General features: G+C 37.1%; 1 protein-coding gene across 1 annotated transcript in view; it reads left to right on the top strand.

The window, feature by feature from the left end:
• Positions 1–12,323, top strand: part of ACSM3 (acyl-CoA synthetase medium chain family member 3) — a gene marked incomplete at its 5' end in the record, with an annotated part of 28,486 nt that overhangs the window by 11,885 nt on the left and 4,278 nt on the right. The window contains 14 exon segments of the mRNA XM_082670177.1: positions 79–279; positions 2,888–3,031; positions 3,156–3,312; positions 3,581–3,660; positions 5,626–5,752; positions 6,665–6,710; positions 6,713–6,744; positions 10,852–10,896; positions 10,900–10,941; positions 11,931–11,960; positions 11,964–11,985; positions 11,988–12,057; positions 12,162–12,165; positions 12,169–12,261. Of these exon segments, the coding sequence (XP_082526303.1) occupies positions 79–279; positions 2,888–3,031; positions 3,156–3,312; positions 3,581–3,660; positions 5,626–5,752; positions 6,665–6,710; positions 6,713–6,744; positions 10,852–10,896; positions 10,900–10,941; positions 11,931–11,960; positions 11,964–11,985; positions 11,988–12,057; positions 12,162–12,165; positions 12,169–12,261 (1,093 nt within the window).

Here is a 12,323-nt window from a genome sequence, read left to right as displayed (position 1 = left end):
CATGAGTTATCTACACTACCCTAACATGGTGAAGGAAATCCTTTCTAAACATTTTCTTTTCTTCTCCTTTAGGGACAGTTTTAATCCAGGAACCACTCAGATGACCCAGAAAGACATCCTCTACCGACTACCATCTTCAAAATCAAAGTGCATTATTACCAATGATGTTTTAGCTCCAGCAGTAGATGGTGTTGCATCTAAATGTGAAAATCTGCACTCCAAGATAATTGTGTCTCAGAGCCCCAGAGAGGGATGGGAGAACCTCAAGGAGATGATGAAGTGAGTAGCCATAATTGTTGTAGAACAGCTTCCCAAGAAGAAACGCAACATTGATAAGACAGTCAATCCATGACTGACCAGAAAAATGAAAATTAAAACGATAGACAAAAATTTAATTAAATTCTTGGACTCTTGACAAAGGGAACAAATGGTGATTATTCCTGCACTTATAGTGCAAAGCTCTGAGGCAATAAGGAGCTGGCAGTGTTTTTCATAGGTTGGGATCTCAAGGAAGCACACCCTAAGACAGAGATTAGTTGTGTAAGAAGTTTGCTGAGGAGTTATCTTGCATTAAACACCTGTGAAAGAAAGGGAAAGATGTGGGATTGTACTTCCAAAAAAGCCCTCAGCCAGCCTACTGAGATCTGTGGAGTTTGGATAGCCCTTCAAAGCTCTGCCCAGCTAAAGCAAGAGGTCCTATGCTGATCAGTAACTGGGTATGGGCTGTCCTTAGGAGGCATGACCTTGAGCAAGGCAGCTGTCTTCAGTCAAGGTAGTATCTAAAGAAGGATCCTAGCTCCTGGAGGGAGTATGTTTTAAATCCTGAAGCAGGATCTAGGAGGTGCATCACAGCATCAACCACAGAGCTGTTATCTCCCAGGGAAATTGATAACAGTCAATCCTTCTTTGTAGGCTGCATCATTCCCTTGATGACAGTAACATTTCTATCAGGTTATAGTATGAAGAATATTTAATGGATGCAATTACAAAACTGAATTATACTGACGTTCAAGCCCTGCTCTGGGGTGCTTCCTGGGGTCACTTGGAAATCTCGCCAAGTATTGGTTATATTTTAGCTTTAGGGTGGCAGCAAATTCCCTTTCTGGAATGAGCTTCCTACCTTTACTCAATGATTTTGGAGCATGCTGGCAACTATGGACTTGTTCCTACCTCTTCTAAAATAGTTAACATTTATTGAGTTATCAAAGGCCAAATTCTGTTCTAATAAAAATGTTATAATTGCACAATAGCTAACATTTATATGGCACTGATTATGTGCCAAAAACGAATCCAAGCACTTCAGATATATTAACTCATTTAAATATCACAACAACCTAGGGAGTAGGAACTATAATTATACAGATGAATAAGGTCAAATGCTAGGATCTGGCAGATCTGGGCTTCAAACTTAGGCAGTCTGGTTTCTGAGCCCACATACCTAACTGCTATGTATAATGCTTCTGAGGGACTGGTACACTAAACCTGCCTTAGGTTTCAAGAGTAACCATATCTATGATAGAAGGATAGGTACACAGCTATAGTACTAACTTTTTTTAAAGAAAAAAATTATGGAATTATAGCCTAAACATTTGGTTTATCTTTGTTAGGATTTAAAAATAGCTTTTCTATATTTCTCATGGCTGGATATTTCTGATTCATTCATTCTCAGCTCAATATTCCCAAATAAAATTCTGTATGCTTCTTAGACACTCAAATGTGCAGAGTTTACCTCCTCTCAGCTGCCCTGATGTATGACATGTATCAAAGCCCAATTATCCTTTGGAACCAAAATTTTTTTTCTCTTTAACTGAGGCCCTTCCTTCCCTAGGTGGATACTTAGATCCTCTTCAGTCTTATTGTTTACTATATTCAGAACTATGTAGACTCTTTTTTGAGAAACAGAAAAACCATCCTTTTGAGGGGTCAGCAAATGTTTTTTATAAAAGGGATGGATAGTAAATATACAGGCTTTGCAGGCCATGCAGTCTCTTATCATACCTACTCACCCTTGCTGTCATAGTGTAGAAAGCAGTCACAGACAATATGTAAAAGAATGGACATGGTTGTGTTCCAATAAAACTTTATCTGCAAAAACAGAAGGCAGGCCATATTTGGCCTGTGGGCTATAGCTTGATTATCCCTGCCTTATACCATTAGCCATGACTTCTATTAACATACCCATTTTTTTTAAAATCACATTTTTCTTCACATATCCATGATCATAAGATTATAGAATCCTCTTTCTGTTGGAGGTATGATAAAATTCTTGAGTTTTTAAACTGCTTCAACTCTTCCTTATACAGTACAAAGCTATGAAGTCAACTTGTTATAAATGGGCTATTGACAACAAAGTTTAGTTTGCTTCTGGAAAGCACCTTAAAAGATGCAGAGAGAGATGGCTTATTTTTTTTTTTAATATTTATTTATTTGGTCATGCTGGGTCTTAGTTGCAGTGTGCTCCTTAGTTGTGGCATGTGAACTCTTAGTTGCAGCATGGATGTGGCATCTAGTTCCCTGACCAGGGATGAACCTGGGCCTCCTGCACTGGGAGCACAGGGTCTTAACCACTGTGTAACCAGGGAGGTCCTGAGAGAGATGGCTTTTACCTTGGAGTTCACCCTAAGTCACTGGGACCTGATCAATGAGATGAAGAGGTCTGAGTAAATCCTTCTCTGTGGTAACAGTCTGTGATGCTGTGTTTGGGACCTCCCTGGTGGTCCAGTGGTTAAGACTCTGCGCTTCTACTGCAGGGGGTATGGGTTCGATCCCTGGTCGGGGAACCAAGATCCCTCATGCTGTGTGGTGCAGCCAAGAAAAAATCAAAACTAAAACAAAAAATATGATGCTGTGTTTAATGTGCAGAATCATTGTAATTCTTTCTTCATAGACATGCCAGTGACAACAACACCTGTGTGAAGACAAAACACAATGAGACGATGGCCATTTTCTTCACCAGCGGAACAAGAGGATCTCCTAAAATGACTGGACACACCCACAGCAGTTTTGGTTTAGGATTATCTATAAACGGAAGGTACTCTCACAGGACTGTAGCTTGAAGTGTCAGTGCTACAAAGGTGATGATTCCTTTATTGGTATTTTAAATTTCTTTTCATATATATATATATATATATAAAGTCTATTCTTTGTTTACCCAGGTTCTGGCTGGATTTGACCCCTTCGGATGTCATGTGGAATACCTCAGACACAGGCTGGGCAAAATCTGCATGGAGTAGTGTTTATTCTCCACGGATCCAGGGAGCATGTGTACTTGCACATTATTTGCCACGGTTTGAGCCAACTTCCATCTTACAAGTAAGGCAGAGCAAAAGAGGCCAACATTTAGAAATGCATTAGTACTGTGACAGGACTGGTGAATAAAGTAACTTGCGGAAATCAGAGTAGACAACATGATTTAAAGTATTTCATGTCTGTAAAATCAATAAGCCTGAAAGGATATACAAAGCAAAGGTGTGAGCGAGTTTATGTTAGAATAAACAATGTTTTAAGTTGTGCTGTATCTACCACAGACATTTAGGCACTTACTAAAAATTGTGGTAAGACCACTTCTTCTAAATTGCAGACACTTCGCAAGTTTCCCATCACAGTCTTCTGTTCAGCACCAATTGCAGATAGAATACTTGTGCAGAATGATAAGACCAGATAAGAAAGGTTGGTGAATGGGCACTTAGTGGGAGGAGGGGAGAGGAAGAAGAAGAAATATTATAAGAAATATTATAAAATATTTTTATTTTATAAAATAAAAGATCTCTCTGCCTAAAAACATAGCTCCAGGCCAGTAGGTATGGGGTTTAGCAATCTCTTCTCCCCTTCCTTCTTGCTTACATTCTGTAAATGATAATTACTATATCCAGGGTGGTTTCCCTCAAGCAAGGAGAGGAAAGGGAGGGTTCAGCCCAGTGGTTATGGATAAGAAGGTGTTTATCCTTTGTATGATGACTGCTACCTGAGCTGAGAAAATATATGTCACCCCTATTTAAAACCCTATTCCAGCAAACAGGAAAGATGAATGTCCTTTATTACTGATTCCATTTGAAAGTGTGGATTGATCACTACTTTTAATTGACTTTATTTGATTTTTGAACAGGAAACAATTCACATGACATAAAATTCAATAGGTATATAAGAATATATTAGTGAAAGTCTTCCTCCATACCTTGTCCTCAGGCTCAGTTCTCCCTCTCCCTGAGATCTATGCATGCACAAGCCAATATGCATATGTTCTCCCCCTCTCTTTTATAATGGGAACATGATATGCACACAATTCTGACCTTCCTTTCTTCACCTACAATACATCCTGGAACTGTGCTGTCCAATTTGGTAACCACTAGCCACATGTAGGTATTTAAATTTTAATTAAATTAAAAATTCAGTTCCAGACTATAGCTAATAATACTGTACAGTAAGTCCCCCACATACACGAATGAATTCCGTTCCAAGAGCACATTCGTAAGTCCAATTTGTTTCTAAGTCCAATGAAGTTAGCCTAGGTACCCAACTAACACAATTGGCTATATAGCACTGTACTGTAATATGTTTATAATACTTTTCACACAAATAATATATAAAAAACAAACACAAAAAATACAGAAAACATTTTAAATCTTATAGTACAGTACCTTGAAAAGTACAGTAGTACCAGCTACATCACCATTGCTTTTACGCTTGCTTCCAGACATCCTGAGCTTGAAATAAAGATACTGTACTACTGTCCTCTATCCAGTACTGCACAGTAAAGTACACAAAAGCACAACCACTTGTAGAGGATGCGCGCACGTGACAATGTATGCCAGACACATGAGCTAACTTATGTGACTGGACATGCAAACACATTCACATCTTTGAAAGTTTGCAGTTTGAAGGTTCGTATGCAGGGGACTTACTGTGTTGCATATTTGAAGTTGCTAAGGGAGTAGATATTAAAAGTTCTCATCACAAGAAAAAACAGTCTTGTAAATACGTAGGGTAAGAGATGTTAACTAGACTTGTGCTGATCAGTTCACTATATACAAACATCAAATCATTAATGTTGTAAACCTAAAACTAATACAACATTATAAGTCAATTATATCTCAATGAAAAAAACTCAGGGCCTCAGTTGCACTCACTAGTCATGCTTCAAGTGCTCAACAGCCACACAGGGCTAGAGGATACAATAGTGGACAGCTCAGCATAGAAATTTCTATCATAACAAAAAGTGCTATTGAACAGTACAGTCCAGGAGCTTCTTCTTTTTTCTTAACAACTGTAGAGTGTTCTATTGTATAAATACTCCACAATTTAACCAGACAATTGGTAAACCTTTCATCACTGATTTAACATATTATGTGGTACCTTCCCTAGGGATGGCATGGCTTTTCTCTGCAACAAATCACGCCCCCGCCCCCACCCCACCCCCGCCCCAAATAAAAGGGAGAAAAAGAAAAAAAATAAAAACTGGTGTTTCGGGAATCCATTTATGGTAGAATGTTTTGTTTATTTTGTATTGGAGAAGGGAGTTGGGGGAAAAACGAAAACATTTTGTATGAAATTTCACTAGAAATAACCCTAATTTCCATTTTTTTCTCCATTTTCCTCCTAAATTTAACTCGTTATCTATCTTCTGAGAAACTATAAGTTCAAGAGCTTAAAGCACTGTGTAAGTGCTGGGGAGTCAGTCAACTCTGAAGTGACTGAACAATGGAGAAACAGGACAGGTCTGGATATCCACGAAGGATATGGACAGACTGAAACAGTATACAGACTTCACTGAAAAGACAGGGCTGGACTCAATTCAGTCAGATGAATAAAAACCAAAGTGTTTATTATATCTTTGTGGTTGAGGGATAGGGAGGGAGTGGCGTGATTAGAAGAACAGTTAAAAAAAAAAAAAACTTGAGGGAAGACAGTTGCAAAAAAGCTCTGTAACAGATACAGTTTAAATAGCCATTCATTGAGGAAAGCCACTATATAATTGATCAGGACCAGGGCATTAAAAATTTTTTTAATTAAAAAATACTAGATCTACAAAAAGATCTCCCCTTATGTAATGAGGAAATTTCTTAGGGCTACTTTAAAAATAGAAAATGCTGAGCTCCTTGTTACTTGAAATATTAAGTTTGCTGGAAAACTCCTTGATAAGCACACTCTAAAAAGGTTTATCTAAAGAGCTCGTAGAAATAAGAAGAAATTCTAGAGGAAATGAATGACATAATAACAAAAGTGGTTATTATGTAGGAAAGGGAGGGATAAAATGGAGCAGATAAGGGAAAGGCTGAAAGAAATTTTTCAGTGTGTCTTTTTATAATGCTTCAATTTATGAACCATGAGAAAGTAGTACCTGGTCAAAAATTAGAATACCAAAAATAAAATAAAAACAAAAATTGACGTATTAAATAGAAACAGCATAACAAGTATCATGCGAATGAGTACAAATGTTTTCATAAATATGGATATTTTAGCAATTATAAATTTACTTAGTGTTATAACTTTATTATATTTGTTTAGTGTCTATCTCTATACTTCATGAGAGCATAGAATTTGTTTTATTTTGAGCCTGATTCACAGTAAGTTCTGAATAAATATTTGTTGAATGAATGCATGGTGGATGAATGAATAAATTTAAGTTATTTGCCATGTTACTTTACTCTTTCTTCTTCTTAACTAGGTACTAATCTGTGGAAATTTTAAGGGAATGAAAATTAAGCCTGGCTCAATGGGAAGCCTTCTCCTGCTTTTGATGTTAAGGTTTGTACATCCTTTCCCAGGAAAATATTTAACAACCCAATCTGTTTACCACCTACCCCGCTTCTACTCCCTTACATTCCTAGTTTTGGTGAAGATCATGTTACTTCTATGATATCTTAACTTCCATATAAAGATGGAAATGGGTTAGAAATGTTAGTTTATTTGTCTCTTTTTTCTCTCAAAAGCAGTTCTTATGCCAAATAGTTCTAAGCATTTTATAAATATTATTTTCCAGAAGGAACCTATGAGAGACATGGCAATATTAGAACCGTTTTACAGATGATGCCCAGAGATGTTAAAAGACTCACCCAAGGTCACACAGCTAGTAGCTGCTAGTGCTGAGATTCAATCCCAAAGAATCTGGTTCCAGTATCCATACTCTTAACTGTGACACCACACTGTCCCTTCTGGTTAGGGAGCTCCAGACCTCCTAAAAGGGTCAAGTAGGTCAAAAGAGGCTACAGTTTACAATGGTTGCAGCGTTCTCTCTCTCTTCCTAAGCCTGCCTGGCCAGTTCCTGGCTGTCATGTAACCACTGCCATTTTCATCACTTGATCCCTAGGGGGCATCTTATTATCCCATCAGCACATTTTGTACAGGGTTAGACTTGTTCTCGGATCAACCCAGCCAAAGCTAAGTATAGCCAAAGGAACTTACACTAATACCTAAAAGAAAACATAGCAACAAAAACACAATATGGATGAGTTTACAGAGACCTCAGAATCAATCTTAACTGAGGGTTAGTCATAGATGAGACCAATGTTTCCCAAGTTTATCTGATCATAAAGAATTACATGGGTACTTGTCAAAAATACAAATTCTCAGGCTCCTTCTCTAGAGAGCCTGATTCAATAAATTTAGGGTGGGATGCTGAACTCTGTGTTTTAATAACACCTCAGGTAATTCTTATGATCAGGTTAAGTTTGAGAAAGTTTAGATGAGATTGGTTGCTGATGTCACTATTTATGGAATAAACCAGATGCTGGTTCCTTTCCCTCACTTTCACTTTGCTATGGAACCTTGTCTAAAGGTAGGATTGCCTGATGGTTTTGGTCTGGCTCTGCTATTCACTAGCTGAGTATCTTTGGTTAAGCTGTTAAAGTCTGTTTCTTTATTTGTAAAACAGGGACCAGGGTGAACAACTTGTCCCAGTTTGCCTGGGACTTATTTAGTTTTAGCCCTGAAAGTAGCACATCCTGAGGATACACCCCCTGCCTTAGTCACGGGCAAATCAAGATGGTTGGTAACCCTAATAATAACAGAACTGATTTCATAGGTTTCTAGTGAGGATTAATGAGGTAATATTTCTAAAGAGTATAGCAAAGCACTTGGCACATAATAAAGGTCCAAAAGATAGGCACTGTTATTCACCTCTCCCTGGAATTCCTTTCCTTTGAAAAACTTTTCTAAGAAGAGATGGTAGAGCAGCATTGGTTACATTCTGTAAAAAGACGTAACAATAGTTCATTGGTTAATAGGCTGCCTTAGGTCAGAGAAAGAAATACTGATAATTAAGCATTATCATATATGCATTACGAGTAATCAAAAATTGGCATTTCACATAGATGTTTTCTCTTGATGACAATTCCCAACATGCATGGCTATCAGAGTCTCACGGGCATAGCTATACTCACAGCCATCCCAACTGCAGTGTACCACCAGTTCCCCACTCATTTAAGCCCAGTGATTTATTGGAGTAACTATCTTTGAATGCAAAAATCGTGTGGCCAAGAGGATTGGCCCCATGAGCCATGCATGGCCCCATGCATCCCCCATGAGCATCTCCACTTCCACTTATTTATCCAGATTTCTTTTTTTTGTGGTAAAAGACAGATAACTTAAAGTTTACCATTTTTACCATTTATAAGTACACAATTCAGTGGTATTAAATAATACCACATTAAATAATGTGCAGGTGTCACCACTATCCATCTCCATAATTCTTTTCATATTGTAAAACTGAAACTCTATATCCATTGAACAATGACTCCTTAATTCCTCTTCCCACCTGCCCCTCACAATCACCATTCTACTTTCTGCCTCTATGATTTTGACTACTCTTTAAGTACTATGTATAAGTGGAATCATACAGTATTTGTCTTTTTGTAAATGGCTTATTACATTTAGCATAATGTCCACAAAGTTCATCAATGTTGTAGCATGTGTCAGAATTTCCTTTCTTTTAAGGCTGAATATTCCATTGTATATATATATATATATATATATATACACACACACACCCCACATTTTGCTTGTTCATTCATCTGTTGATGAGTGCTTGGGTTGCTTCCGTATTTTAGCTATTGTGAATAATGCTGTGATGAACATGAACATACAAATATCTCTTTGAGACCCTGCTTTTGAGTCTTTTGAGTATATACCCAGAAGTGGAGTTGCTGGATTATATGGTAATTTTATTTTATTTTATTTTTAATTTTTATTGGAGTACAGTTGATTTACGACGTCATGTTACTTTCAGGTGTACAGCAAAGTGAATCATTTATACATATAGTAATTTTAAGTTTCTGAGAAACTGCCATACTGTTTTCCACATTTTACATTCCCACCAATAGTGCACAAGGGTTCTAATTCCTCCACATCTTTGCCAACACTTGTTATTTTGGTTTTTTGATAGTAGCCATACTAATAGGTGTGAGATGGCATCTCATTGTAGTTTTGCTTTGCATTTCCCTCATGCAGCCACCTTCATTTTTAACTCTTTCCCATGGGCTTTTATTATTGGGCCCCTCCCTACCTAGCTAAGAGCATCTTTAGTGACATTCTGACATTCGGGGATGTACTCTATCCAGCTGGATATCAGATTTTTGCAACTTCAAAGATCAAAGCTCATAATTTTCATGTTTAAATGTTCTAGGACCCCCTTGAACAATGAGGAATTAGATTCTCCCCAGAGATAGAATATTTTATCTATTTTCCCATCTATTAAATAGTAGTCTGTGTTAAGTAATTGGAACTCTTAACATATCTCTTCTTGATACCTGAAACCAAATAATTCTTTAGATGACTGGGTGGGAATTTATACTTTTTATTTGCAAGAATTTAAAAATAAGTTCTTAACATTTAGAATGCCTTTCAAGTTTCTCGTTAGGGACATAAGCGCTTTTCCTTCTGGAAAGGGCCAGATAAATATCATACCCTTATTTTCCAACAAGCTACATCTCAGGTTTGAAGGGTGTGTATAAAAGCAGAGTAGAGTTTTCATATTTAGAAACAGCTAAAAGTAAGAGCAAAATCTGGTATATGAGATGAGCAATCAATCTGAGAAATGCTTATTTGGATTTTTAGAAAATGGATTGAACTCCCTGGAGAGATTCCACAGAGAAGTATAATGATGAAAAGTATAGGATCTAGAGTGTGATTGCTGAGATTTGAATTCCAGCTCAATCATGCACTGCGGCGCTACGTAAACTCTCTGCGCCGCAGTTTCCTCATATACAAAATGAGAATAATACTCCTAACCAGATATGGCTGTTGTAAGGACAAAAGAAGATAGTACATATAAAGTAGTTAGAGCATTAGCATTTATTATTTAGGATGCTAGCTACTACTAGGTACCAGAGAACGAGAGGATAAGAGAGCAAGGCTTCGGATTACCCACCACTGTCTCAGCCAGAGAACATTCCCCTTTTCCTACTTACTCATATTGGGCTTCTGAAGTAAGATTTTGTTTGTTTCACAAAGTTTGAAAACCAGTAATGAAATATTTATTTGAAAGGAAAAGACAATTAAGATATATTGCTAAATGATAAAAGCAGGTTGCAAAACACTAATATTATAAAGTGATCCTATTTTTTTCTATGTCTATATCATCTCAAAGGATATTACCAAAATGTGATTATTGCTGGATGATAGAATTAAAGAAAAATTTTATTTTTCTTTCACATTTTGCTAACCTGCATTTTACAATATATTTTGCAGTAAGAATTTAAATAAATACATTTCTCTTAGGAATTTAAAGTATACTTAAAAATTTTCTGAAGTCTGCATTCTTAAATGGCAAAAACAAAACAAAACAAAACGTGCAAAGATTTCAGATGTGGCATTAAATAAAAATTCCCTTAAATAAATTATTCTGTTTCATTCTAGATTTTAGATGTAAATGGCCCACCTAGACAAGGAGATATTGGCATTTGAGTTCTACCTAACCGACCATTTCGCCTTTTTACACATTATGTGGTAAGAGACTTATTAAATAACATCTCATTTTCTATTTATTTCTCAAAAGTGCTTGGTAACGATCTCTATTTGCCACAAAATACACCTAGGATAGGTATTCGGCCTTTTCTTGAGAGATTCATTGTCCTGAACGGTAATCCCTCAGACAGGGAACTGAAGAAATACTCAAATGCTTATTAGAGAAGGGCACGCTGGTCCCCCCAGGCTAGATCACTGCTCCAAGCCCGTGAAGGTAAGAGGAAGGGGGCCCTAGAAAGAAGACAGCCCTCTTAATATCATTAATCCTCTCTGCTGTAAATCAGCACCCAATAATTTTCCTGAAATCTGATTAGTGGTTTCCCTTCATGCAAGGAGTGAGAGAGACAGAATGGTGCAGTGCGCTTAAGTAATTTTCTTTCTCCCAAGCTCCTTACTGTTTGCAAACAACTTTCATCTCTAATTACAGTATACAAATTACAGAAAAGTTTACATCAGTATAATCAAAGGCCCAGGTTCTAATTGTCAGTGGATTTTACATAATGTAAAAATACTTCCTTTTTCTTCCTGCTAAACTTACAGAATCAATTCTCTACTTTTGTGTAAAACGAAACCAAATACAAAACACAAAAAAAACCCCTCTCTGTTGACTCATTTGGTACTTTCTTTTAACGCTGAGTATTGACTTCTCTTTTTTCCTGCAAGTGTTTAGATATTAACCAATTAGCAAAAGACTTATTTAGCCTTCTCCTCTGAGCACCTGCAATATTTACTTTGTGACCAATCTAAGAAAATTCTCAGGATGGCAGCATGCCTAGTCTCTGTAATTACAGTTTACCTCTCTGATTATTGGGCTGGCTCAATGCTAGACTTTCATCCCTATTTCCCATGCTTGCTCCTCTTCATTCTAAGGATTCTCAAAAACACCAAACTTTTCTTTCTCCTTAAATATTTAAAAATCCAACTGAACAGAAGAGTCACATTCAAAATAATATTAATTATGAGTTTTATAGGATAATCCTACAGAAACAGCTTCAACTCTATGAGGCAATTTCTATATCACTGGGGACGGGGCTATATGGATGAGGATGGACATTTCTGGTTTGTTGCAAGAGTGGATGATATCATATTATCCTCTGGGTAATTTTCATCTGTGGATATGTTTGTGTTAACAGACTGTAGGTATTCTGGAGTTAACCTTTTGCTCACCTTTACAGAGTCCTGCCATATGTTATGTTTCCCAGTTACTGAATTGGACCGTTTGAGATAGAAAGTGCCCTGACTGAGCATTCTGCACTTGCAGAGTTAGCTGTCGTCAGCAGTCCAGACCCCATCAGAGGAGAGGTAAGAGAACTGATTCGTCTCTATCTTATAGTTTGTTGGCAGTCTAACATACTTCTAAACAG

This window comes from Grampus griseus (genome assembly GCF_964374135.1).
Source record: "Grampus griseus genome assembly, chromosome: 14".
NCBI lineage: Eukaryota > Metazoa > Chordata > Mammalia > Artiodactyla > Delphinidae > Grampus > Grampus griseus.
Note: the sequence above shows the minus strand (reverse complement) of the source record. Positions and strands in the feature narration are given on the sequence as shown.